The sequence below is a fragment of the Martes martes genome (assembly GCF_963455335.1).
Source record: "Martes martes genome assembly, chromosome: 3".
NCBI lineage: Eukaryota > Metazoa > Chordata > Mammalia > Carnivora > Mustelidae > Martes > Martes martes.
This window is the reverse complement of record NC_137890.1, coordinates 14,444,120-14,470,818: the sequence shown is the minus strand read 5'-3', so window position 1 is coordinate 14,470,818 and position 26,699 is coordinate 14,444,120. Positions and strand designations below refer to the sequence as shown.

The following is a 26,699-nucleotide window of genomic DNA, read 5'->3' as shown; positions in this document are numbered from 1 at the left end:
GTCGGTAAAGCGTCTGGCTCTTGATTTTGGTTTGGGTCATGATCTCAGGGTTCTGGGATAGCCCCTGCATTGAGCTCCTCGCTCAGCAGGGAGTCTGCTTGAGAATTCTCTCTCCTTATCCTTCTGCCCATCCCCTGTTTTCTCTCATAAACAAATCTTAAAAAAAAAAAAAAAAAAAAAGAGGTCTCCAGAAGCACTTGAGAAGACTGAGCAGTTAAAACCATTAGCATTTTCCAGTCAGGTGTGCCAAATTCCCAAATCTGCTCACCAATGCCCTTTCATCATTGCAGTCCTGGGCCCATATGAATGGTCCCGTCACTCAGGGCCCTGCCTCGGCCTGGACCCTCCCCTGGTACTCAGATCCCCATCCACACACACGTCCTCTCCTGCCCAGGACCGTCTGTTCCCTAGTTTCCTCCACCTTTCCATTTTCCTGAATGGAATAATAAAATAATAAAAATATTTCAACTATTTAACTATTATTAGGGAAACAATCTGTCCATTTTGACACTGTCCAGATGATGTCTTTGTGGAATATAGCCAAATCCTGACAGCTCTAAGAGACAGACGTGCTGAGTCCACCTCAGGCGAGCGACTGACAGCACACCAGGTCAAAGCCTGCAACCCTGAGTCTCAGTGATGCTGAAATGTGGCAGCCACCACAAGGTCACGTCGTCACACAGTGCAACGCCTTGGGAAACCCGCAAGTACAAACTAAAGCAATGCTGAAGAATTTATAGTTGTCCCTTGATTAGGTGAACTGAGACATAATAGGTACGGCTAACCAAAACTGCCACAAAACCACAAGGATATTTACAGTACTGGGTTTTTAGATCTAGGTCACAGCCAGGAATCAAAACAGATCATCATGTAATCTCCAAACACACTGGTTTTCAAAGACAAGGCTCTAAAAATAATAAGTTGTCTATTGGTTGAGCACTTCAAAAGTATCTTTAGAATCCTGAGCCTTTTATAGAAACTTACTAGGTACAGCTGGGGCAGTTGGCTTAGATTCGAAAGTCTGCCAGATTAAAGGATTCCCTGAAATTTAAAAAAAAAAAAAAATTAATGACCTAAATCACAAGCTATGGGTTATATTTTGTCAGCGCTTATCCTAATCTTTTCCCCCAGAAAAAAAAATAAACAAAATTTACCAAGATATGGTAACTCACCCAACTGAGTAAAGATGTTTAACATAAATCCTTCTAAAACTTTTTCCTAAAATTATTATCACTCAAGTATTCATGCTGAATAATTACACAGCTCTTGCTCACTACCTGAACTCTCACAGTTTCGAAGAGAAGTTACAGGGAACCTCGGCCCTTCCCAAACCTTTATCTCAAAACAAGAAGGAACCAAGTATGTAGGTCATTGAACTCCCTCAGGGGGGCCCCTAGAGACAAGGAGATCCAGCTCAGACAGCCATTACCAGTGCCCCTCAAGTAGACGAGGATCCTTTAATGACCTGACATGAGCAGAAGCCAAGACCTCTGTTATCTGAGAGGGGTCCAGGCAAAGGCGAGCTGTGTGCGTGACTGGGAGACCCTGCATGCACTTCCGGGTGCAGTCTCCCTTCTAGACTCGCTTCTGAGGGAGAGGAGACGGGTGGCTATCACCGCCACAGTCAGTAGGCTGGAAGGGCCCCCACTACACCTAGAACAAACCTTTAACCCCCAAGTGCCTCAGATGACAAGCCAGCAACCAGCTCCTACAGCACCTTGGAGTAACTGAGGCCAGGGTGGTTCACAATGGCGCATCCCCACGAGTGCTCAAATGTGCATTTTCTACATGTTCCCCTATTTCATCCTCATAAGAAGCCTGTAATATGGTTATTCTGAGTGCTCCGACGCCACAGCTGAGGAAATGGAGGCAGGCACTCACAGGGCTTCACTGAGCCCCGTCTGTCTCCAGACCTGGTGCTTTTAGCGGTCACCCCCCACCCCCACCGCACATCAGTCCAGAGGTAAGGTTACTAAGCATGGATTTTGTGCCTAACAATATTCTGATAAAACCTAGGTGAGACCATTCAGTGATAGTCAAGGTATTTAAAAATTCAACTCTCTGGATGGAGGTGACAGATCTCTCAAGTTAAAATCACCACTGGAATGTCACGTTGGTGCCCAGAAGCCCCCAGGGGCCCCACATTCTTCTGAGGGAGCCCGCCTCACCTCCAACACCGGAATCCCAGTCCACTTACCTTTGGGATCACTGATGCTGTTTAACGGTTTACTGGTAAACTCTTTAATCTGCAAAGAAAAACCATTTTTTTTTTTTTTAGTGATATGAGTTTGAAACCAGATGGGACATACTGGATGACGGACAGATACTGTATTTAGTAAATTAACCTTTTCATGAAGTCCTCCAAAGACAGAGGACAGATGGATTTTAAAGATACAAAGGCAAAATTGTATAAAAGTAGCCTTTGGATTGGGCTGCTTCTCAAAGTAATCTCAAAAAGAAATTTTTCTCTACCTTCAAGTTTATTCTAAATTCTAATTGAACAAATTTTTGCTCTTCACAGTTTAAAAGAAAATACCTTGAAAAAATTATCTTATTGGATTTACTTTTACAAACAACCACAGGGAAGAAAATATTCTACCTCCTTTATCTTATCCAACTTACAAATGCTCTAAAATAAAACAGAATGTTCTTCGATAAATTGCACTGCTTGAAGAAAAACAGTGCCAATATATACCAAATACCAATATATATGCCAAAAATACCTGTTGTCTCTGTGTGATAATCAGTTCGTTCTGTTCCTGGAGTCTCTGCCCTAGCTCTTCTATCCTTTTCTTGTAGAAAACATTACTTGCATTGAGATCGTCTATCATGGAGGTCCGAAGTTTCTCTATATGTGACAAGAGCTGGAAAGAAAAACAATTAAGGTGTCCGTCTGCAAACCGCATGCGCAATGTCTCCATCCCGCCACCTGTACGCACACACCCTGCGTTCTTTGCTGGTCTCAGATTATCTGTGCGCTTCAAGTGACCGAATACATCTTTGGTAACCGTGTACCAATGCCTCAGCTGTACAAGGGCTTCACTTGTGCTCCCGGGGAGCTCGTGACCCAAGACACAGCACTGAGAAGGTGAACGGCTGCGTGCACTCGAGCACAGCACAGGACACACCTCCAGGATGAGCACTGATCCAGCATTGGGGCGCTCCCACTGAGGGGCCATAACCCCACACCGTCCTGCCCCTCAGGTGCGCAGAGAGCCCACCTTCCTTACTTGTAAATCCAGTGACTAAGTACAACCTCAATAAATCCTTCCTGAGAAAAAGAAGGTGGAAGGGGGCGGGGGAGGGACGGAGAGAACAGAAAGATCCAGATTCATAGACAGATCCGTCTTCAGAGACTTCACGTCGGAAAAGATCATATACCGCACGTAGGAAAAAAAATTCAAGAACGATTTGCTTTCAGTGATTTAGGTAAAGATTCTTAGAACAATTTCAGGAGTCACTTACACAGAGGGGAAAAACCCGGGTCACTGGAGCTAAGGACAGTCCCAGACTAGAGCCTGGAAGTGGAGGCCGCGTGTGGACGGAGCAGGGCGGGTGGTGAGTAGAGACTGTGGGGGAGGCAGCCCCGCCCACTTGCTCGGTTCTTCCCAACAAACCCTCACCAAGCACTTCACCCTGTTGTGTCCACAGCACAACCTTACGGATGCATGTTTTGACTCCACAGTACAGATGTGGGGACTCGGGTCCAGACAGCATAAAGCAGATGGTCCAAACTCAGACGGCTGGAGGGGAGGAGCGCAGACCGGAACTTTCCTGTCTGGCTTCAAAAATTACTGCTCTCAAATTTAGTGACTAAGGCATGAATATCTTAGTAAACAGTACTTGCAAACAATCTAGAAGTCCTCCAGGCCTTAAGAAATAAGTCGCCAAAGGGGCTCCTGGGTGGCTCAGTCTGCCTTCAACTCGGGTTGTGATCCCAGGGTCCTGGGATCGAGTCCCATATCGGGCTCCCTGGTCAATGGGGAGTCTGCCTCTCTCTCTCCCTCTGCCTGCCTCTCTGGGCTGGTGCACGCGCGCGCGCGCGCTCTCTCTCTCTCAAATAAATGAATAAAATCTTTTAAAAAAGTAAAATTAAAATAACCTAGAGGATGCCAAGAATCTCCTCCAGGAGAACACTGTTAAGAGCCTTCTCTACATTTTTACAGACCATGAGAAGAGGGCCCCAAAGCAGTTTGAAAAACGCTGAGCTAGAAAACAGAAGGAAAATCCTGTGAAACTGTCCAGGGCTTAGGGTGGAGGTTGAGGATCAACAAGTCAGTCCAGACCCTTCAGAGGAAAGGGACACAGGAAACACTAAGGGAGGGCAACATTTCGGTACTGGACTCGAGAACTGACCAGAAAAGCACAGAAAAGAGTTTGCAGAGAGAGGGATGTGATCGTCTAAGCAAGGGATAGCCAGAAATTATTTCCGAGAGTTTGTGGCCCTCGAGGCCATTTCTTGTGACCTCCTGTCCTTTCAAGTCCCTGTTCTTTCTCTCTGCCAGAGCACAGGACTCTCCCTTTGTTACGTGAGCACCCGACAGCCTCCCAGCCTCCCCGGAGTCTTCTGTCAGGTCAAAAGGGCATCCCATCATTTATCTGTGACTCCCTTTGAACTCCTACCAATGTTATTTGAAAAAAAAAAAAAAAGATTGCCAGGAACCTAGGTAAAGCAATAAAAAGTTGGCAATCGCAACTTCCCTTAAACAGAGAAACACAATATGTGCATTGTAGGACCAGTAGGCAGCAATCATGTGGAATAATTAATAGTTAGGTCTCAGGCAGAGATTACCAAACCTGATTGAATTCTCCCCTCTGTTCGGGTTTAAGAGAAATTAAGGAAGAAGAAAGCAGCTTCTGAGCTAACAAAACCAGCAGACAATGGAGCAGCGTAGCCTAGCGGCAGCATGAAACCCCCACACCCCCAAGACAAGGGGGAGGGGGTGCCTCACTCAGAGCCAGGGAAGGCCCCTCCCCCTTCCTCCAACCTGCCACCGGTGGTCCTTCCATCAGGACTTGCGGTGGCCAAGCGTGCAGATCAGCCACTTGCATTCTGTTCCTGCCAGAGGGCCACTGAACCGACGGTTCCCACGCCGGTCTGGGACTCCCGAGGCTTTAAAGGAGCAAGAACTGAACACCAAGCCCTATTCATCCGGAAGCCCAAATTCTGTCCCTAAGTACCAATGCTAGAAGACACCTTGAAGGATTAGGGTAGAATGTCAAACGATAAGGACGGTGGTTCAAACCGTGGAAATCATCGGGGGATCTGGGGTCCCCCCACCCCCCACAATACACACGCCCCACCCGAGACCGAATCGGGATACCGGGCAGCGGAGCTGGGATGTGTATTCTGGCAAAGAGCCACTGGTCGTTCTGAAGTCTGTCCCAGGTTCGGAACTACTCCCTTAGAACATCTCCAAGGGATGCTACGTTTCCCCAGAAAAGTAACGGCTCTAAGTTGTCACTGCCTGTTCCCCTCGAGAGCTGGCTCAGGGCCCGACAGAGGAGCAACGCGACAAGACGGACAAGCAGGACCCCGAGTTTAGGAGGACCCAGGTTCAAACCCGCAGTCATCCCCACAGACGACTCTTTGAATCCGGCTCTTCCAGACCCTATATGCAGCATTTCTCCACCCAGAAAAGCAAGGTTGAACACTCCCCTTGCCGGCCGACTAGCCAGCCTCCATGCGGGTTCCGCAAATATTTAATGAATGCCAATCACAGAGCCCCTTCCTCATGGGGCTAGGGATCCGGCTGGAGAGACACACAGTAAACAAGTGAATACATCATCAAAGAACCACATGAGGCCATGTGTTGGGACCAGTGAGGGAGGTGGCTACCTACTTACATGGCGTCGGGTGACCTGGAAGCCGAGGACAGAAGGGGCTCTGGCAGACAGAATTCCACATGGCCCTCAAGTCTGCACCCCCAGAGTGCATGCCCTGTATAATCCCTTTCCCTTGGCGGAGTTAATGAACTGCGTGTTTGTGCCCCTCTCCCCCAAATTCACAGCTTGAAGCCCTAATCCCCCACGTGGTGGTTTTAGGTTGGGGGGGGGGGCTTTGGGGGCGGTGATTAGGTTTGAATGAATTAGGGTAGGGTCCTCGTGATGGGATTAGTGCTCTTCGAAGAAACCAGAGAGTGAGCTTTCCTTCTCTCCCTGCCCCGTGAAGACACAGAGGACAGCCATCGGCCCCGGGGATCTCACCAGGAGGTGAACTGCCCAGCACCTTGACCGTGCCACTTCCCGGCCTCCAGAGCAGTAAGAAAGAAATGTCCACTGTTTAAGGCCACCAGCATGTGCAGACCAAGACGTGGGTTGGGTGGGATCAAAGACAAGTGCTCCAACAACACAACAGAGCAAGCGTGCACGAGGGACTTGACAGATGGAATTGAAGTCCCTTGTCCACTGACTGAGTTCAGGAAAAGAAAGATCGTCTTACATGGGCAGGTCTCATTCAGGCCAGCCCCTCCCCTGCTGGCCGTCACGAAGTCAACAGCCGGGTACTGAGCTGTGGAGCTAAGGGTCCTGATCCTACAGGGAGCCTGAAGGAGCCACATATAGCCAATAACCTGCCCAGGCTTGGTTCGACCCTGAGCCTCGGATGAACACACAGCCGGTCGGACACCCCGAATGCAGCTGTGAGACCCCGAGCACAGGACCCAGACAGGCACCCGGGGGGACGTGGATACTGCGACATCACCAGCCGCTGGTAATCTGTGACACCCACAGAGCACTCACACAGAGGGAAGGAGCCAGGCACGTGGAGAGCGAATGGAAGGACAGCCCAGCAGCAAAACCCCTGGTGGAAAGGCAGTAAGACCAGCATGTCCTCGAAGTGACCAGAAGGCTACTGTGGTCAGAAAGAGTTAGGTCCGGAGAGAGGATGGGGATGGCCGGCGGCCAGAGGGACTCGTCTGCTCTCCGGAGAGCAAGCTGGGAAAGGGGTAGGTTGGAACTGGGACACCAGGTACGGGGTCCTTTTAGAAACGGCAGGGGCTCGGTGGAAGGGAAGAGCAACGGAAATGAAATGGGCAGAACAGACACCAGACACGCGGAAGGCCCTGCTGACGGCTGGGAGCTGGGCACTGAGGGACAGATGCAGCTCAAGGCGGGCACCGGATCGCCCGGACCAGGATGACACCGGACAAAGGAAAACACATCATCTGAGACCTGTTAAACTCAGGAAACCCCAGAGATACCAGGTCCAAAGCTGGCTAGCCCCTCCGCAGCTCAGAGGGTGGTTTAGGCTAGAGAAATAAACAGGGGCCTTACACCCACACACAGCCACGCCCTCACCACCCAAACTCTCTGTTCCATCCCTAGAGCCCCAGACTATGAGAAATACATGCCTGTTCTTTGTCAGGGACCTGGTGTACCGTATTTTGTCAGAGCAGCCAAACAGGCTAAGACACAGGGGACACAAAGGGCTACAAGATGCATACAGAGTGAAAAAAGAAACAGAAGTTTTCCTACCCTAAAATCTCAAATAAAAGTACTTTAGGTTTTCCGCGCCAGCGTGAACACTGTCACACTTAGATCTGTGTTGCTCTTGGCTGAAAAGCAGTGTTATCATCAAAGTGTTTTCAATAAAATGATTTTAACATGCGCAATCCCTGCTTTTCTTAAAGAGTATCGAGACGGCTACCCTACAAGATGGAAAAGTCAGAAACGATGTGTTCAACAAGGAAGGAATCACTCAATAACTTACAAAACATCCATTAAGAGCCTTCTCCAGCAATTAAAAAATCACGATTTTGATGACAATTTTAAAACAGGAGAATGTTTGTGATATATTAAGCAAAAAGCATATACAGTTATAAGGCATGATTCAAGATTTGTAAGACTATGTGTATGGGGTTCCATATTACAGAAACACAATATTTACGGCATAGAACACAGACTGAGAAAAATTATAACAAAGTCGTGGCAGCGGTTATTGAATTTAAGTACTTTTATCGTTTAAAAGATTTATTTATTTGAGAGAGAGAGAGAGAATGAGCAGGGGGAGAGGTAGAGAGGAGGAGAGGCAGATGCCCCCTAAACCCCCCGTGTGGGGCTTGATCCCAGAACCCTGAGATCATGACCAAAGCCGGAGGCAGACGCTTAACTGACTGAGCCACCCAGGCACCCTGAATTATAAGCAACTTTAAATTTTGCCACACATTTCTCCACCAAGTCTATGAAGCAGACAAATACTACCTTTGTGGTAGAGAAATAATATATATATTCTTTTCAAAAATGACCCACTGGCAGACCATTGCCTTCTTAATCTTACCCGACCCTTCTCTTTCTTGTGTTCTTGATGAAGAGCTTGAACTCGGGCGGTCCACTTGCTTTCCTAAGACACAGGAAAACCAGAGGAATTCATGTGCAGCTGCAGCAGTAAAATCCACTTGAAGTGGAAGTTTTTGGCAGGTCCTATGGAACCCAGTTACCTCCTTGGAGACATTTTAGGTTTTTTTTTTTTTTTTTTTAAACTACAGACTCGAAAATGTTTAAACACATTTGCACTTGGTTTTAATCTTAAACTCTACAGCAGGGGTCTGCAAACATTTTCTGCTAAGGGGCTAATAGGACAATTTTAGGCTCTGGGGGTCACATAACTCGATCTTTACTACTAGCAGTAGGAGAACATCCATAGGTAATACACGAGTGGGCATGGCTGTGCTCCAAAAAAATATTCTTTTCAAGAATACGTTGGTGGGGAGCAACTATCAACAGCTCAGTAGGGGACATGATTCCTGGTCCCCTACCATGTCCCAGGGACCTCACTGCCGTGGCCTGCGAGGGGAGGACTAGGGGACATGCTCTGCCCTGCACCGGAGGAAAGCCAACTTAACAACGGAAAGTCCCTCCGCAATGTATATGTGAGCAGGTCCCGCGTGGGGGATACAGACACGCAATCAGCCAGAGTCCAGGAGAACATTCTGGGAGAGGTGTCACCCCAGCTGAAGGCGTCAGCCAGAGGTCCTGAAACTCCAAGAAGGGCATGACAGAGAAAGCCACAAGGGCCAAAGCAAAACCCAGAAAGCCATGTTTGGGGAGCCATGAGCTCTCATGTCTGGTGCAGTGGGGACCTTCAAGGTAAAGCCAAGAATGGTGGGGGATGGCGCAGGGTCCAGATCCTCAGGGACTCTGATTACCAGTTAAGGATTCCAGACTTGGAAGGATAAGATGGGACAGTGATGGGGTCAGCCCGGCTGCAGGATGGAAGGTGGACTGCAGGGAGGGAGACAAGACATGGGCGGCAAAGTACGCACAGGAGCAGTCGTCTGTATTTCAAAAGCACACTTTCTTTTTTTAAATGTTACTGTTTGTGTGTGTGTGTGTGTGTGTGTGTGTGTGTTAACAAAATCCTGAATTCATAAACTTGGATCTCTATTTACTTCCTGGTAAAAAAAATAATGTTCCCCTAAACTCGTGTGACCACAATTGCCAAGCTGGTTACAGAGGGCCACTATAATTAAGTTTGATAAATGAAAAAGACCGTCAGTGCACCGACATAGTCTTATATTTAAGCTCTAAAAATAAAGTTAGTGCTTCAGCGTGTCTTTCTGTGCCTTTTGAAAGTGAGACCTACATCTGAAATATGAAAAATAAACTCTTAAGGTAATCCCAAACAATTCAGGGTGTTACCACGTAAGCAAAAAAGGCAACAATTTTGCCAACTGTTCTAGATCTACATCGATTAGTCAATCAACAAGCATCTAATGAATACCTGTTGTTAGGTATCCAGAGACAAGAAGAAAAGAGTCAGCTTCGTGGCCACTGACAGACAAATCCCTTTTCTGTAGGTAAGGCTTGCTGTAAACTGCTTCACTAATTAAAATCACGCCCTCTGGCAGTGACTGCCCACGGGTACATACCTGACTGTCAAGAAACTGCATCACATTTTGGAAATCTTGGGGATACTGAGGACGTTCTTCTTTAAATTCATGTGCATCCTTTAACGTGCCTATGTTGGACTTGATCTGCATGTTGGACTTCTGGATTTCTGACAATTGCTAGAAAATAAGATACAAACCCACATGTTTGTACTTTTATAAGATGGAAACAGAGAGTGAAATTGGGGAACAATGTAGCCACTGTGAAATCTGACCGTCCTACTAGAGGCTCGCTGTGCTTCTCCTACTTCTCTCACCTAATGGTTTTCCGGTGTTCTCACCACTGCTTTCCAGTTTTCCAACAGAACGTGTATGGGGTGGAAAAGGGAAAGGAAAAACCCAACTTTCTAATCTTATACCACGGTCTTACATTTTCTGATGTGCACATAATGGTTGCCAGGAACAGAGGAACTGGGGGCAGCTGGTTCTCACGATAACTGGGTGCTAAGGCCAGCCTCATTCAGCAACTGTGCCCATGAATCCATGAGGGATGTGGGGTTTTTAATTCTGTCTTTCGCTCGTTATGTTATTCCCCAGGTCACCAGCGGTAAAAACCCCCAGAAAAGTCACAGAAGGTAACATGTTAACTGAAAAAATAAAAGGGTGGGGAGCACAGCTTCCCTGCCTAACTCTGGGCTGAACACAGCAACTTCTTTTCAAACAGTTCAGCAGGAAATGGGGGGTGGGGGTGACTTTTCATTGGAGGAACCTGACAGACACTACCTCAGCCAGGTAACCAAGGTCAACACCAAAATCACATATCATGAGGAGAGTATTCTCTCTGGTCTGATGTGATGAAAACTGTATTTTAGCTCTGAGGATTTCGTCTCTCAAACCCATAAGCCCAGTCTAGGCATGAGAAGACTATGGGATAAATTCCCGTAAAGGGGATCCTACTGACAAGTACTCCTCAAAATTGTCCAGGTCACCAAAAACAAGTCAGAGAAACTATCCCAGACAGGAGCCCAAGGGGACGGGACAACTACATATCAGGCAGCATCCCGAATAGGATCCTGGAACAGAAAAGCGACATCAGCTAAAAGCTCAAGAAGTTGGACTGAAGTACGGAGTTTGGCCAATACTACTCTATCAATATGGGTTCCTCAACTAAACGAATGGGCCATTCTCATTTAGGATGCCAGCAGTATGGACAACTGTGTACAGGGGTAGGCGAGGAGGATTTCTAAGACATTTTCTGTACTCTGTGCTCAATTTTTGTCACTACTCTAAAAAATGAAGCTTATTATAAATAATAAAATTTAAAACCAACTAGAGCTGAAAAAGGCAAACACCCACATGTGGTCACCTGATGAACAGAGGAAATGTGATACTCATGCAATGGGACATCAGGTGGCAATGACAAAGGCATGACACAGTGGAACAGAGACGTCCCTTCCTCATGACATGGATGAGGCTTGAAAACATGGTACTAAGTGGGAGCAGCTGCTCACAAAAGCTCACGTTATATGCTTCAATTCAAAGGAAACGCCCAGAATAGGCAGATCGGCAGAGGCAGAAAGTAGATGTGTGGTCGCCAGGGGCTCGCGGGAGGGACTGCCAGTGGGCACAGGGTTGCTCCCCAGGAGTGATGAGATACTCTGAAAGGATTGTGGGTATGGCTGCACAACGCTGGGAACATACTAGAAACCACCGAACTGTACACTTTAAGTAGGTGAGTTTTATGGTCTATAAGCTAAATCTCAATAAAGCTGTTTTTTACCCCCCCCCAAAATAGGAGTGTTAAAAATAAAAGTCCCATGTTGGACAAAGTCCCAATCCACTATTCTCCTGGCGGCAGGACCATGGAGGGGCTGTCAGGCAAAAGAACTCTAACTGGCAGCTTATCACAAGGGAAAAAATGAGTCTGGCCTTGATGCAGATGTGAGAAGCCAGTTTTTTTCTTTTTGAGGGGGGAGGGGTAGAAGAGAAAGACTCTTAAGCAGGCCCCGCTGTGCCCAGTGGGGCCCAAAGCAGGGCTTGATCTCACAACCCTGAGATCACGACCTACGCCAAAACCATGAGTCAGATGCTTAACCGACGGAACCCCTCAGGCACCCCTGAGAAGGCCGTCTTCAACTGTTTGGTACTGCAATCCACAGACGCGGCACCCCGCTTTGAGCCACAGTTAGGAGTACGGGAGAGGCCCCTGGGGCACGGGTGGTAGAAGAAACCACGGACAGAGAAATGACTGCCTCAGTGCTCTGATGCTCAGGACCAGCAACAACCAAGAACAGCTGATCCAACGGGAAGTTGCCTGAAGGAAGCCCTACAAAAAAAAGACACAATGTGCCATCCACATTTATCTCCCTTCAGCTTTTAAATTTGCAAATTACAACTTAGAGAAAAATGGAAAGAATAGTATAACGAACACGCACTTCAATTGTTAGCATGTTGTCCCATCTGCTTTATAAAGATATGATGGGGCTGGCAGGATTTTTTTGTCAAGAGCTGGACAGTATTCTGGCTTCGGGAGACACGCAAGGTCTTGGTCATGACCACCCAGCTCTACGGGCCCCACACAAAAGCACCAGGGACAAAATGTAAAGGAACACGTGTGGTTGGGTGCCAATAAAACTTTATTTGTGGACAGGGAAATGGGAACTTCATGTCATTTTTGTGTCGTGAAATATTCTTATGACTCTTTTCAACCATCTAGAAATATTAAAACCTTTCTTAGCTCGCTGGCCATACAAAAATGGGTGGTATGCCAGACTCGGCTCACAGGTTGTGGTTTGCCAACCTCTGTGCAAAAGAGCAAGGTGTTTTTAGAGAAGGCCCTCCTTAGCCATATTCCAAAAATACCTCTCCATTTTAGGTTACAAAGCTTGTCCCCTAGAGGGAGCTCAAGGATCTTGTTTCCCTTCCCCAAGGGTGACTCATGACTGAGCTGCCAATCCAGCTCAAGTCATTCTTAGTTGGAAGGCAATGGCCACTGTCACAGAGTTTGAGGTCCCAGCCCAGGAAGGCGTGTCTCTGTCTATGCATGTGATCAGGGCAGTGTGGACCAAGGTTGCTCCCACAGGGGATGAAGGCTCATTTAGCCACATCCTGCTTGTTCAGACCTCCTGTCCTCCTCACTGACCAGGCCGGAGATTTGGAAGGGAACTGGTAAGAGGTTCTACTTCTGTCTTTCTGGGCTGGCTGCCACAATGGTGATCTGTGTCAGCCTTTCCAGAAAGTTCCTTCGGAACTTTGAAAGCTTCAAAACTCATGAAAGTGTTTATGGTTTATGGCTATCTAAACCTCGCCGGCCAAGAAAAGAGAGACCCTCTTCTATGGTCTGATGAAAGGTACTAAACGTACCAAGTGTTCTTTTTTTAAGATTTCTTTTAACTTTTGGGACACCTGCATGGCTCAGTCAGTTCAGCATCTGCCTTCGGCTCAGGTCATGACCCCCGGGTCCTGGGATTAAGTCCCACATGGGGTTCTTTGCTTAGCAGGGACCCTACTTCTCCCTTCGCTCTTCCACTCCCCCTGCTTCAACTCTCTCTCCCTCTCTCTTTCTCTCTCTAACAAATACATAAAATCTCTAAGAAAAAAAAATTTCTTTATTTTTAAGTAATCTCTCCTTCCAACGTGGGGCTCGAGCTCGCAACTCTGAGATCAGAGCCCATGTGCCAGTGACTGAGCCAGTCAGGTGCCCCTCAGATGAACCAAGTGTTCTGCACATGCGTTTGGGGCCAAAGCTCCCACTCTCAAAGACAACTTTGCTGACTTGCTCTATCTTCTGTATGTCTTGGGCTCCCTCACCACTCTCAGGAAGAGGGGTGTCTGGGCACAATAAAGTAATTTCTAGATCTGCTGGCCATAATGCCATTCTAACACCACCTCTCAAGGCAACAACCCTACCAATATTACGAGGACTTTTTGGCTTAATACTTACATATTCTAATGCTGAATTCTTGGAAGTCAATTCTTTAAACTCCTTCATAAACATTTCCTTGACTTTTTCCATTTCACCAACCAGTTTCTCCTTTTCTTCTTCCTTCCATCTATCAAATAACTTGAGAAATTCTTCCTCTTTTGTTTTTTGCATTTCATATTCCTGAAATTATTTTAATGCATGGCTTTAAAAGTTCTGATAAGAAGCAAATATGTAAAATTTTAAGTAAATGGACATAGTTTCACCTCCAATGTAGCAGCTAATATTGTGTGTGTCAGTTAGGTTTGCAATCACACTTCCTATCCTGGCCACACGCACAGTAATTTTTTCTAAACCAAAAACAGCACACAGCATCCTTCTGTCCTTACATCTCTTAAAGCACAAACACAGATGCTCAAAGTCTCAAGAGTAGAGTTCTGTGATTTATGAATTTGCATAGTAGATATGCAATAATATGTAAAATGTAAACATACTTTAAAAGAAAATGTCTATTGAGCAGAGAACCACTCTCAAGACTGTATCCACTTAGAGAGAATAGCCCCATCTCATCACCCAAAAACACAAATTCATATTTATACAAGCTAAATTCAAGGTCTAGTCAATCAAACTTTGATTTCTCAATGACTTAAACTTTTTGGTTTTTTACCTAACTGGGGACTTAACATGATAATTAAACTCAGTCTGACATAGACAACACTGCACCCAATGACCCCAGAGCATACCATCTTGCTAAATGCACATGGAAGATTCACCAGGATAGACCATACATTAGGTCATAAAAGATTCTCAATAAACTCTAAAAGACTGAAATCATGCTAAGTGTATTCCCGACCACGACAGAATGAAGCCAGAAATTAATAACAAAGAAAAACTGGAAAATTCATGAATACTTGAAAATTAAACAATGTATTCTTTTTTTTTTTTTAAACAATGTATTCTTAAGCAACCAATGGGCCAAAGAAAAACTCACTAGGACAAGTAGAAAATACTTTGAGATGAATAAAAATCAAAACACAACATACTGAAAATAAAAAAAAAAAGAAGCCAAAGCAGTGCTCAGAGGGAAATTTATAGCTGTAAATGCCTACATTAAAAAAAGAGAGAGAGCTCTCAAGTGATAAAGAAGGTTATTATACAATATTAAAGAGACCAATCATCAAGAAGATATAAGAATTGTAAATATTTATGTGTCCAATATTGCAGCACCAAATTTATAAGGCATATACTAACAAAAGAAAAACGAGATATAAACAGCAACATGGTAATCATAGAGGGCTTTAATACTCCTTAGACAGGCCATCCAAACACAAAATCAACAAGGAAACACAGATCTGAACAATGCTACATACAAAATGGACCCAACAGACATACACTATCCAACAGCAGCGGAATTCACATTCTTTTCAGTGCACATGGAACAGGACAGATTACACGTTAGGTCACAAAACAAGTCTTACCAAACTCAAGAAGACTAAAATTATGTCAAGTATCTTTTCTGACCACAATGGTATGAAACTAGAAATCAGTAACAGGAGGAAAATTGGAACATTTACAAATACATGGAAATTAAACAATACACTCCTGAACAACCAATGGATCAAAGAAGGAATCAAAAGGGATGTCAAAAATATCTCGAGATAAATGAAAATGGAAACACAATGTGCCAAAACGTACAGGGCGCAGCAAAAGCAGTTCTAAGAGGAAAGTTTACAGCTAAAAATGCTTACAGCAAGAAAAAAAGAAAGATCTCAAATAAACAATCTAACTTCACACCTCAAGATCTAGGGAAAAAAAAATTAAACTCAAAGTTAGCAGAAGGAAATATAAAGATTAAAGCATAAATAATAAAATAAAGAATAGAAAAACAATAGGAAAGATGAACAAAACTGAGAGTTGGGTCTTTTTTGAAAAGATAAACAAAACTGACAAACTTTTAGCTACACAAACCAAAAAAGGACTGAGGTAAATTATAAAGGAAAGAAGAGACATTACAACAGACACTACGGAATTACAAAGGATGGTAATAATCTACTGCATACAGTTGCATGCCAACAAATTGGACAGCCTCAAAGAAATGGATAAATGCCTAGAAACAGGCAACCTACCAAGACTGAATCGTGAGAAAAACAGGAAATCTGAACAGACCAATAATGAGTCAGGGCATTGAATCATTAATCAAACACCTCCCAACAAAGAAAAGCCCGGGACCAGAGGGCTACACTTGTGAATTCCACCAAACGTTTCAAAGGAACTCATACGGGTTCTTCCCAACATCCCACCGGTTCAGAACTCAGTACCCTACCTTGGAGAACCTGACGGCGTGGGCGTGCTGGGCAGCCTCCAGCTGAGACCTGGTGAGCTGCAGCTGCTCCTTGAGCATGTCAATCTCACTCTGGAGCTTATCAGTCTGTGCCTTTTTCTTATACTCTGTTGCAACAGAAATATGCGGTTAAAATACCACCTCTTCAGAAACCTAGCTGAAAACTAATGGGGTACAGCCTCATTGATAAGATAAAGACAAAGGAAAGTGCTCTGACTTGGGCTACTACTACTTTTTCATGCCACACGAGCCGACTTTTGCTCGTGAGTGTTTACTTGCAGCCCTTCACCTTATGGGGCGCTGAATTACTTGTAGCAGATTATTTCAGCCACTGTGTTGGATTATCCTCCAGAGACAGTGTGAGAGCCCGTTCAGGGAAAGCTAATGGTAACAAAGAATAATCCTGAGCTCTTCTTGGAGATGCCAGTCTCAAGAGAAGGGAAGCCAATAGCTTCCACTACAGGTAGCGCCATACTGGAAATCTCTACGGTCACTGTCCTTCTGGCTCCCACCACACACTCTCCTGAGACCCCCATCGGTGCTAAGACAAGCAGAGGCTGGTATTCAGTATGCAAACTGGGGCCATATGCTGTCCACAGGGCCAAAACGAGGTACCAAAAGGTTGTAAAAGGAAGCAACAAGTGAAGGGAAGGTACTTATTATGTACATGTACTTACATGAAGATGTGCACATGACTGAATGGATATACATGTGTCTGTGAGTGTAGACATGAAAGGTATGGAAACCAAAGTAGAAAGTCAGAATCTCAAAGATGACCTGAAGAAATAATACTCATTTCAGAGTCTGAACCACTCTCTGAAACGAGTATGAGATAGAATAAGATACTGAAACAGAAGAGAAAGAAGGTCAGTTTCACCCTGAAGAATGGTAGTTTAATTAAAATACTCAATCTTCCCAATTTCTCCAGTACACTGCTAAACTCTTATCAGCTGTCCAGGACTTACAAATGGAATTTTCTGCTGTTGGTATTGTTTATACAAAGCTTAGCTATTTCCTAAATAAATCTATCTGTCTGAAATAGGCAGGAATGGAAACAGACTGGCCCAAAAAGGAGACTAGAGCAAGCACTTAGGAACAAGCTAGCAGCACACACATTTAGATGCTAAAAGCATTTAAAACCATAATGAGAATTTCTGTGGGTTACCGGTCTACACAGTCGGCAGAATGCTTTGTCTGCTCGTGGAGAAATGAGGCCTGGCATTTATTTTACCTTAAGAACATCTATTCCTGGATAAGCCACAGAGCCCCTGCCCTCTCTTGCTTCTTTAATTTCCCCCTCTCTACATAGTTAACTCACGTCAAGGACCCAAACACACTTTCATATCTCCCACATCAATGGAAACAAAAATTTTCCCTTGGTCCCACAATTCCCTCCAGACAATGCTCATGTCTCTTGCTGTCCCTCCCAGGAAATGTTACTGACCACCTGCTCACCTGACTCTCAGCTCGGCTCACTCCCTCTGGGCTTTTGTCCCCACCAATCCACTGAAGCTGCTATGTCAAGATCACAGCAGCCGTCACAACAGCAATAACCAATCCTTGGTCCTCATCTCACTCGGTGCCTCAGGAACTTTCAATAAATTGACCACTGCCTCCCTCCTGAAACCCATGTTTCCCTTGGTTTCCATGACAACACACTCCCAGCTCTCCCTTCTGCCTCTGTTAACTACTTCTCACCGCCCTCAGCTGTGCTTCCTGAGCTCCCCATGTTGGGAGAGCCTTAGGCCTGGCCCTCGGCTGTCTTCCCTTTCCTATCAGGGTGAGCTCCTCCAGACCAGCTCTGCAGCCTGGGCCTCTCCCTTGACCTCCAGACCCCCCACATCCCCACCTGGATGGCGATCGTATGTGTGACTCAAGTTCACCCTGACCAACACGAACTCTCATTCTCCTTCCTTCCTCAATCCACTTCCGCCCCAAGATCCCCATCTGAGTCAACACCGTCGCCATTCCCCCAGACATCTAGGACAAAACCCCAGGACTGTCTTTCTTTATCTCTGTCTTTCTTTATCTCTTGCTCTCACGCCGAGTCACACACCTCTGCGGTCTCTGGGTGGAACACGTCCTCTCCACCTTCACTTCTCTGGTCTTCCCTGGTACCGTCCCGGTCCCACTGCCATGTCACTCGCCTGGGCTACTCTGGCAGCCCCCCTCACTCTTTCACCTGCTTCCACCTCTGCCGCTATGCTTCCCACCAGGAGCTACTCACCCTCCTGGCCAGCCTGGGGTGGGGGAGGTGGGGGTGGGGAGGGTTAATCCTCAAGGTCCCACGTGACCCAGCCTCCTCCCCTCCAACGCCCCGCCCCCTACCGCCTTGCTCCCTCTACTCCACTAACCTTCTATCTGTTCCTCAAACGTGCCTGTGCCACCTCTCCCTCATCCACACCCCCCACCCCGAGGGCAATCGTCGCTCCCTTTGCCTGGGATATCCATTTTCCAGATTTTCCCCAGGCTGGGCCCCTCCTCACCATTCCACCTGTGATCAACTAGCATCTCCTCAGGGACGCCTTTGCCGACCACCCCCAGCCCATCCTCCTGTTTTATTTTCTTTGTTGCATCTGCCACATCTGCAAAGAACCACTCGTTTACTTGTGTGAGTGCGTCTCCTCCGCCCCTCCTGACAGACCCCAGGCCTGGCGCCATGCACGGCACGTAGTCGGGCCTCAAGCGTTACTTAACGAATGAACAAAGACTATGATACTTTCTTGTCAAAGGACTGAGAGATGCGCTGGACCACGTCTCCCTGAGAAAAAGAAACAGGGACCCGAAGGAAAACCGCTCTTTGAGGTTGAGCCCGTGACTTACCGAGGTGAGAATCTTCGGGGTGGCGCCGCTGAATGTGACTTTGTAGGAAAGCTTGGTTCATAAAGGCCTTGTCACAGAAATGGCACTGAAAAGGAGAGAGCAAATCCCAGGGTCAGTCACCAGTGTCCTCCCACCTAAGTTCCATTAAAATTGGGGTCCCTGGGGCACCTGGGTGGCTCAGTGGGTTAAGCCTCCGCCTTCGGCTCAGGTCATGATCCCCAGGGTCCTGGGATTGAGCCCCGCATGGGGCTCTCTGCTCAGCGGGGGGCCTGCTTCCCCCTCTTTCTCTCTGCCTGCCTCTCTGCCTACTTGTGATCTCTGTCTGTGAAATAAATCAATAAAATCTTAAAAAAAAATTGGGGTCCCTAAAGCAGCACCACTGGGGAATTTTCTACCCCTGTAGGGATATGTAAAAGCAGGACTAAAAGGACAACTGTAAACCAGGGTGTTGTCCCCAAACAGTGAAAACTATCTCTGGGCAGCCACGGTGGCCCATCCTGCGCTTCCAGGAACCCCGGTTGCGGATCCCATTAGACAGGTGGTTCCCAGCCGGTCACCAACTTGCTCGGGACACTCCAGCCAGGCTGGTCTTCTCTCTGTCCCTCAAGCAGGTCAACTTCAGCCTCTGCCTGAATCTTCCCCAGACCTTCCCCGCTGGCTCCTTCTTGACGTTCCTTGAAGCATCTTCCACACAGGGGAGGAGTGGCGCGTCCCCAACCAGACCCTCGCGGGCGGTCCTCCTGCCAGTCACCGTCCCATCCCACTGCCTTATTTTCAACATTGCACACCTCACCGGTTACTATTTCCACATGTACACACTTCACTTTTTTATTGTCTCCTGCCCAATACCTCTGGGTTCCAGAACATCCTATTCCTGACACCCTGGGCTCTTGTCTATCTTACTCATAGCATTATCCCCAGCCCAGCATTAATAAATGACTGAACACATGCTTAGAAATGTTTAGCTTCCTAAATAAATTTTACTGGAAAAAAAAAATCAGTTCTACCAATATCACCATTTCCCACTTTAACATTGATTCAAATTTTAAGCAAAAATTCAACTTGTTTCATCATACCTGTATTACGCTGCATTAAACCATGAATATTAAATATTTTCATTTCTTAGTATTTCAGAGTCTATCTCTAAAAGGGCTTGCTTTTAACACAGTCATAATAGTATTATTCCACCTTTTAAAATGTGAAAATTAGGGGCGCCTGGGTGGCTCAGTGGGTTAAACCTCTGCCTTCAGCTCAGGTCAGGATCTCAGGGTCCTGGGATCGAGCCCCACATCGGGCTCTCTGCTCAGTGGGGAGCCTGCTTCTCCCTCTCTCTCTCTACCTGCCTCTCTGCCTACTTGTGATCTCTCTCTGTCAAATAAATAAATAAAATCTTTAAAAAAATAAAAATAAAATGTGAAAATTAATTCCCTAATATCAACACATTAAAAATATTATTTTTCTCCAATATTTCACATACTGCCTTAGAAAAAAAAATGTTACAGTGTTTTGTTTTGAATCAGGATCCACATAAGGCCATATCCTGCAATGGCTCACCACGTCTCTCAACTCTCTCTTGATCTAGAAGTTGACACTCCATCTCTCTTTTTCCTTGCAATTTGTTCACCAAAGAAACTGAACATGTGTCCTACAGAAACTGGATTCTGCAGTTTCATCTCCAATGTGCTATTAACCTGTTCTACTCACACAAAGTGTTGCCTTACTCTGAATCAGGAAACCTACATGGCAAGCTCTGATTCTCTTTCCCAGAAAACCCGCAGGATGCCCTATTTCCTGGCATCGTGTTTCAGGGAACCTTGAACATATCTTTCCAGCCTTCTCTGCTGCTGATGACTGCTTGAATTTCCTCACAATACTTTATGGACTGTCCTCCTGACTCAGGGGTCAGTGTGGGCTCTAATGCTGTGCACAACCCTGGAGAAAGGAAAGGATGAAGAAACCTAGAATATGGGGCTTTTAATTTCTGAAAATGGAAAATAGGTATTTTAACTATTTGAATAATACAGAAAAGCCATGAGCTCTGGTTAAGAAGGGGTTCCTACTCCCAAAAGAAAAGTCTGACATTGTGACTGCATCAAGATGAAAAACTTCTGGGGTGCCTGGGTGGCTCAGTCCATTAAGGGTCTCCCTTTGGCTCAGGTTATGATCCCAGGGTTCTGGGATTGAGCCTCATACTGGGGCTCCCTGTTCAGTGGGGATTCTGATTCTCCCTCCCCCCCAACTCATGCTCTCTCTGCATGCTGTCTCTCTCTCAAGTAAATAAAATTTTTAAAGTAAAAATAAAAAATAAAATTAAAAAATGATGAAGAACTTTCATATGACAAAAACATCAAAACAAAGTTAGAAGATTTTCAATTTGAACAACTCGAGAGTTGCCATTCCATACCAACAATAAGTAAAAAGCTGAACAGACTAAAAAATCAACAACTCTTCTCAGATCCATACGAGGAAAAGACACAGGGCAAATCACCACCTGCAAGCTTGTAGAGATAGACATTACACTGGAAGTCGTTGCTAATGTGATACAGCAAGAAAAGGAAATAACAAATACAAAAAAAAAAAAATACAGCCTAGGAAGGAAGACACAGAATTTTCTTTGTTTGCAGATGACACTAATGTATAATAGAAAATCCAAAAGAATTGACCAAAAAAACCCTTAGAACTAATAACAAGGTATATCAAAGTTGTAGGATGTAATGTTAATATACTTATTATTAATATTAATGTTAATATTCCAGTAATGAAAAAGTGGAATTTGAAATTAAAAACACACTACATTTACATTAGCACCCCCCCCCAAAATGAGTACTTAGGTATGAATCCAACAAAATATGTACGAGATCTATATGAGGAAAGCTTCAAAGTTCTGAAGAACAAATCAAAGAAGAACTAAATAAATGAATATCCATGTTCATGGATAAGAAGACTCAATATTGTCAATAATTCTCCCTAATTTGATCTTTAGATTCAAAGCAATCCCAATCCAAATCCCAGCAAGTGATTTGTGAGTAGCAACAAACTGATTGTAAAGTTTGCTGAAAAACCCAGAATAGCCAACACGGAATTGAAGGAGAAGGACAAAGTTGAAGGACTGACGTTTCTCAACTTTAAGACTCACTACTTAAAGCTACACTAATCAAGACAGTGTAGTACTAGCTAACGAACAGATGAACAGATCCATGGAGGAGAAGAGAGAGCCCAGAGACAAACCCATGTGAATATCACCTGATCTTGGACAAAGGAGAGAAAAGAATACAATGGTACAAAGACAGTTTCTTCAACAATGGTGCTGGAACAACTGGACATCCACACGCAAAAAAAAAAAAAAAAAAAAAAAAGAACATCAGCACAGATTTCACATCCTTCCCAAAATCTAACTCAAAATGGATCACAAACCTAAATGTAAAATGTGAAACTACAAAACTCCTAAAAAACAACATAGGTGAAACCCTAAATGACCTTGGTGATTTTTTTAACATTTTTATCATTTTTTAAGGATTTTTATTAATTTATGAGAAAGAGAAAGAGATGGATAAAGAGTGTGTGCAGGAGCAGGGGGACGGAGGGGCAGGCAGAGGGAGAAGCAGGCTCCCCGCTGAGCAGGTTGGTTGCGGGGGAGGTGCATGGGGAATGAATTAGGTCACAGCATTATCAGAGGCATATTTTAAACTATGTCTCTCTGACTGCAAAATGCATGCTTTTGCTACCCCCAACATTCATCTCCAACTCCAAAACACTGAAAAACTGCAACGAGGGTCAGAAATTCACAGGCAGATTCCCAAATCTGCCTGGGGTGCTAAAGCATGGAGAGGAATCTAAGTCTTCCCATCATGAGAACAAAAGTTCTTCTTAGAATGAGTCTAAGTCCTATTATGACCCATTGGTATTTTAAAAAAATTTTTTTAAGATTTTATTTATTTATTTGACAGACAGAGATCACAAGTAGGCAGAGAGGCAGGCAGAGAGAGAGGAGGAAGCAGGTTCCATGCTGAGCAGAGAGCCCGATTCGGGGCTCAATCCCAGGACCCTGAGATCATGACCTGAGCCGAAGGCAGAGGCTTAACCCACTGAGCCACCCAGGTGCCCCAGTATTTTTAAATTTTTAATTAAAAAAATAATTTGATAGACAGATCATTGGTACGCACTGGCCTTTACCCATGGCCACGAGACTTCCCCACCTGTCGGTGGTCTCTACTTAAACACAATTTAATGACTGAGGGGAAGGTCCAATAGCTATCTCAACAAAATCAATTGCATCTCTGCAAATTTTATCATAGGCCAAATATCCCCAAACACAGGAACCTGAAGTTAAAATAATTGTAACAACTTAGAACCCAAGGCTAGTTTATGCGTCAACTTTTCTTAGCAGCAGTCTTGACTTCCCCTCCCGGAGTCACTGATTCTCACGGCATCAGCAAAGCAACAATATTCAGCTCCCAGGAAAGATGTAAAGATTTGCAGAGATCACGGGTAGCCATGGTTCATTACCAAGAGAAATCCACATGCACATGTCAGACGCCGTTTACTCAGACCTCCCCATGCCACACACGCATCATCTCATGGAATTCTCAGAATAGCCCTAAAAGGTATCCCTACTACCAACGTTCTCATTTCCCAGATGAGGAAACGGAGGTCTAGGTGTTATGTGACTTGCATGGTGGAATACTAGGATTTAAATCCACAAAGTCTAACTCTAGGACAGTCACCCTACAGGGCTTAACTGCTCAAAGACACCATCAAGAGCCCCCCAAAACAGCAGAGTGTATTTATACTACACTGAGTAGGAAAAGTGGTCTGGTCTCCTCTACTTTTTCATGGTCACACCTGGGCACTCCATACATCTGACATCGTCATTCAGGGAGTCTGTTGAGTGGCCGAGCGGGCAGGTGTCACTCCATAAAAATGAGCCATTACCTTTATTCAAGTATCTCATTCACACTTGAAAATCTTTACTAACAGCTATTGCTTTGGGAACGAAAAGAATGAAAAAACGTTCATAAATCTAAAATGTCTGTATGTTACAGGTTTTAACATTTCATGGATTACTGCCAAAGCTAAAATATTTTGTTTAAGATTCATTTATTTATTTGAGGGAAAAAGAGAGAGTGAGAGCGTGCATGTGCTCACACAGGCTGGAGAATCTCAAGCAGACTCCCCACCCAGTGCAGAGCTTGATGCAGGGCTCAATTTTAAGATCCCTGAGATCATGATCAGAGCCAAAACCAAGAGTATGGTGCTCAAACCAACTGAGCCACTCTAGTGCCCCAAACTGAAATATTTTTAACGTCTAAACAGAATCCATTCCATTCATTGTATAATATATTTATTAAAGGCCATATCAACACTATTTATAAATAAATTTATGAAACAAATAGGCAATGAGCAACATCAGTTGTTATTTGAGGCTTATACCTCAGGGTTGTGTACCCAAGGCTAACCACTAAGGCTTTCTAATGATATTCTCTCCAAACTGTTCACCTATTTTTTTTAAAGGATTTTATTTATTTATTTGACAGAGAGAGAGAGCGGGCGCACAAGCAGAGGCAGCAGCAGGCAGAGGGAGTGGGAGAAACAGGCTTTCCACTGAGCAGGGAGCCAAATGCAGAACTCAATCCCAGGACCCTGGGATCACGACCTGAGCCGAAATCAGCTGCTTAATGACTGAGCCACTCTGGTGTCCCAACTGTTCGCCTATTTTAAGTACACTTCTCCCAAGGCTCCTGTGGGTTAGCCCTAAGCACTATGAACCACACCACTATCTGTGCCTATGGCCAGTCTTCTGCAATCACTCACACCATTAGTACCTAAGCCCAGTGAGGCTTTTTTTTTTTTTTTTTTTTTTTTTAATAAACTCTACTCCTACCATGGAGCTGGAATTCATGACCCCAAGATCAAGAATCCCACACTCTACCAACTGAACCAGCCAGGCGTCCCATTCACTGAGACCTTTTAACTCATATTTAGCCAAAGTGACTACAGTGTCAGGGAATGAAATCAATCTTGTCAGCCTGTTGCTTACTTTAATATCTTTACCAAAGATATCTTTATCAAACATTGTTGATAAAAAAAATAAGTACACTGATTTCTGTTATACTAAAAAATTACAATATTTATTTGAGCTCAATGTCTAACCCATAATAGAGATTAAAAGCGGAAAAGCAAGAGGTTTTACTTTTTTAAATCCTATTGTTTAAGTAATAAAATATATTTTAAATACTACCTGTTCAATCAAAACGCACTGTTGTCTTCTATCACTAATATTGTTATAGTAGGAAATACACACACTGAAATATTCAGGAGTCTGAAACTCACTGTCAAATGGTTAAAAATAATAGTATGTATATAGATACTGAGGAAATACAGCAAGTGTGGCAAATGTTCATAACCGGAGAATTTGGGTGAGGGGTTTATGAAGTTCCCTGCCCTATTCTTACAACCTTTCTGTAAGTTTGAAATATTTTGAAATAAAACGCCCACAAGTTTAATCACACCACCTCATCTGGGGCAAACCTCAACAGCAGTTTGTAAAAGGTTTATTTTTCATTACATCGATTAGAAGGACGCAGCTTCTCAAACAACCAGCATTTACATGGCTTCAATAAAGCACTGTGGACACTGTTTAATTATTAATCCCGTGGTCATCTACGGAAGGTAATGAACCATGTCACCTGTTGGTTACAATTACTATTTTGCTTAACTATTGGGGAAAGGGGGGGGGCAGTGATCTAGGAAAGGGCTCTCCATATCCTGGCCGGTGGGGACCGAGGGTTTTACTGGATTATGAACTGGAATCACAACGCGCGGTCCCACCTGGTAATAGCTGGCTTTGGCCTCGATCATCAGCTGCTGGGTCGAGATCATCTTTTTCCTGCGTTTACACTCCTCCTTGAGTAACTTCATCTCCCCGGCCTGCTTGGCGAGGAGCTTCTGGCTCTGCTCGCTCTCGGCCACGCTCAGGCGCAGGCGCTCCTCCAGGCCGCGCAGCTGCGACGTGAGGAACTCCTGGGAGTGCAGCAGGTACTCGATGGTGAGCTGCGCCAGGCGGATGAGCTTCAGCAGCACCGGGTCCACCCCCGACTGGCAGTGCGGGCACTTCTCGTCCTCCAGCTTGCAGAAGGTGATGTTCATGATGTTCTCCTGCAGCGTCAGCACGTCCACGGCCCCCGCCACCTTGTCCACGTCGATGGCGCTCAGCCGCCGCCAGTCCACGCTCTCCAGCCGCGGCCGGAACTGGAAGAAGGGCAGGGGGCCCGACGGCGCGCTGTAGGGGCCACTGGCCATCGCGGACCGCGCGCCCGAGGCAGCTGCGGGGGCGTCGGGGCCCTCCAGGCCGCCGCTGGCCAGCGGATAGTAGACGTGCTTCTGGAAGGGCTGCGAGAAGGAGACAGCGTGGCGGTGGTGGGGGAACGGGGAGTCCCGGGAGCCGCGGCCCCCGCCAGCCTCACACGCCCAGGCAGCCCGATCTCCCCGCTCTTACCATGCTTGGAAGCAAATCCGCCGCCTCCGCCCGCATCCGAGGAGGGGGCGGTCCCGTCTACCCGGCCCGGGCCGCCTCCCGGGCCGCCGCCGCCCCACCCCTCGGGAGCCGGAGAGGGCCGGGTCTCCCGCGGCGGCGGCGGCCTAAGGTCCGGGCGTCCAGGCCGTTGCTATGGCAGCGCCCCCGCCGGGACCCGGAGCGAAGGGCGCGCCTGCCCGGGAGCGGTCAGCGTGCGCCCAGGGCCCTGCGGGACCAGAGAAGACCTCGTGGGCAAGCGCGTCCACCCGGAGA

At 45.8% G+C, this 26,699-nt stretch overlaps 1 protein-coding gene across 1 annotated transcript in view; it reads right to left on the bottom strand.

The window, feature by feature from the left end:
• The window catches only part of DZIP1 (DAZ interacting zinc finger protein 1), a 48,189-nt gene extending 21,696 nt beyond the window's left edge, over positions 1-26,493 (bottom strand). The window contains exons 1-10 of the mRNA XM_080798430.1: positions 26,409-26,493; positions 25,742-26,302; positions 18,914-18,998; positions 16,073-16,197; positions 13,771-13,932; positions 9,870-10,007; positions 8,279-8,341; positions 2,724-2,864; positions 2,198-2,246; positions 985-1,041 (exon numbers count right to left, since the gene is read on the bottom strand). Coding sequence (XP_080654556.1) covers positions 985-1,041; positions 2,198-2,246; positions 2,724-2,864; positions 8,279-8,341; positions 9,870-10,007; positions 13,771-13,932; positions 16,073-16,197; positions 18,914-18,998; positions 25,742-26,302; positions 26,409-26,444 — 1,417 coding nt within the window. The 5' untranslated portion in view covers positions 26,445-26,493. The remainder of the gene's footprint in view (positions 1-984; positions 1,042-2,197; positions 2,247-2,723; positions 2,865-8,278; positions 8,342-9,869; positions 10,008-13,770; positions 13,933-16,072; positions 16,198-18,913; positions 18,999-25,741; positions 26,303-26,408) is intronic.
• Positions 26,494-26,699: the final 206 nt, after the last annotated feature.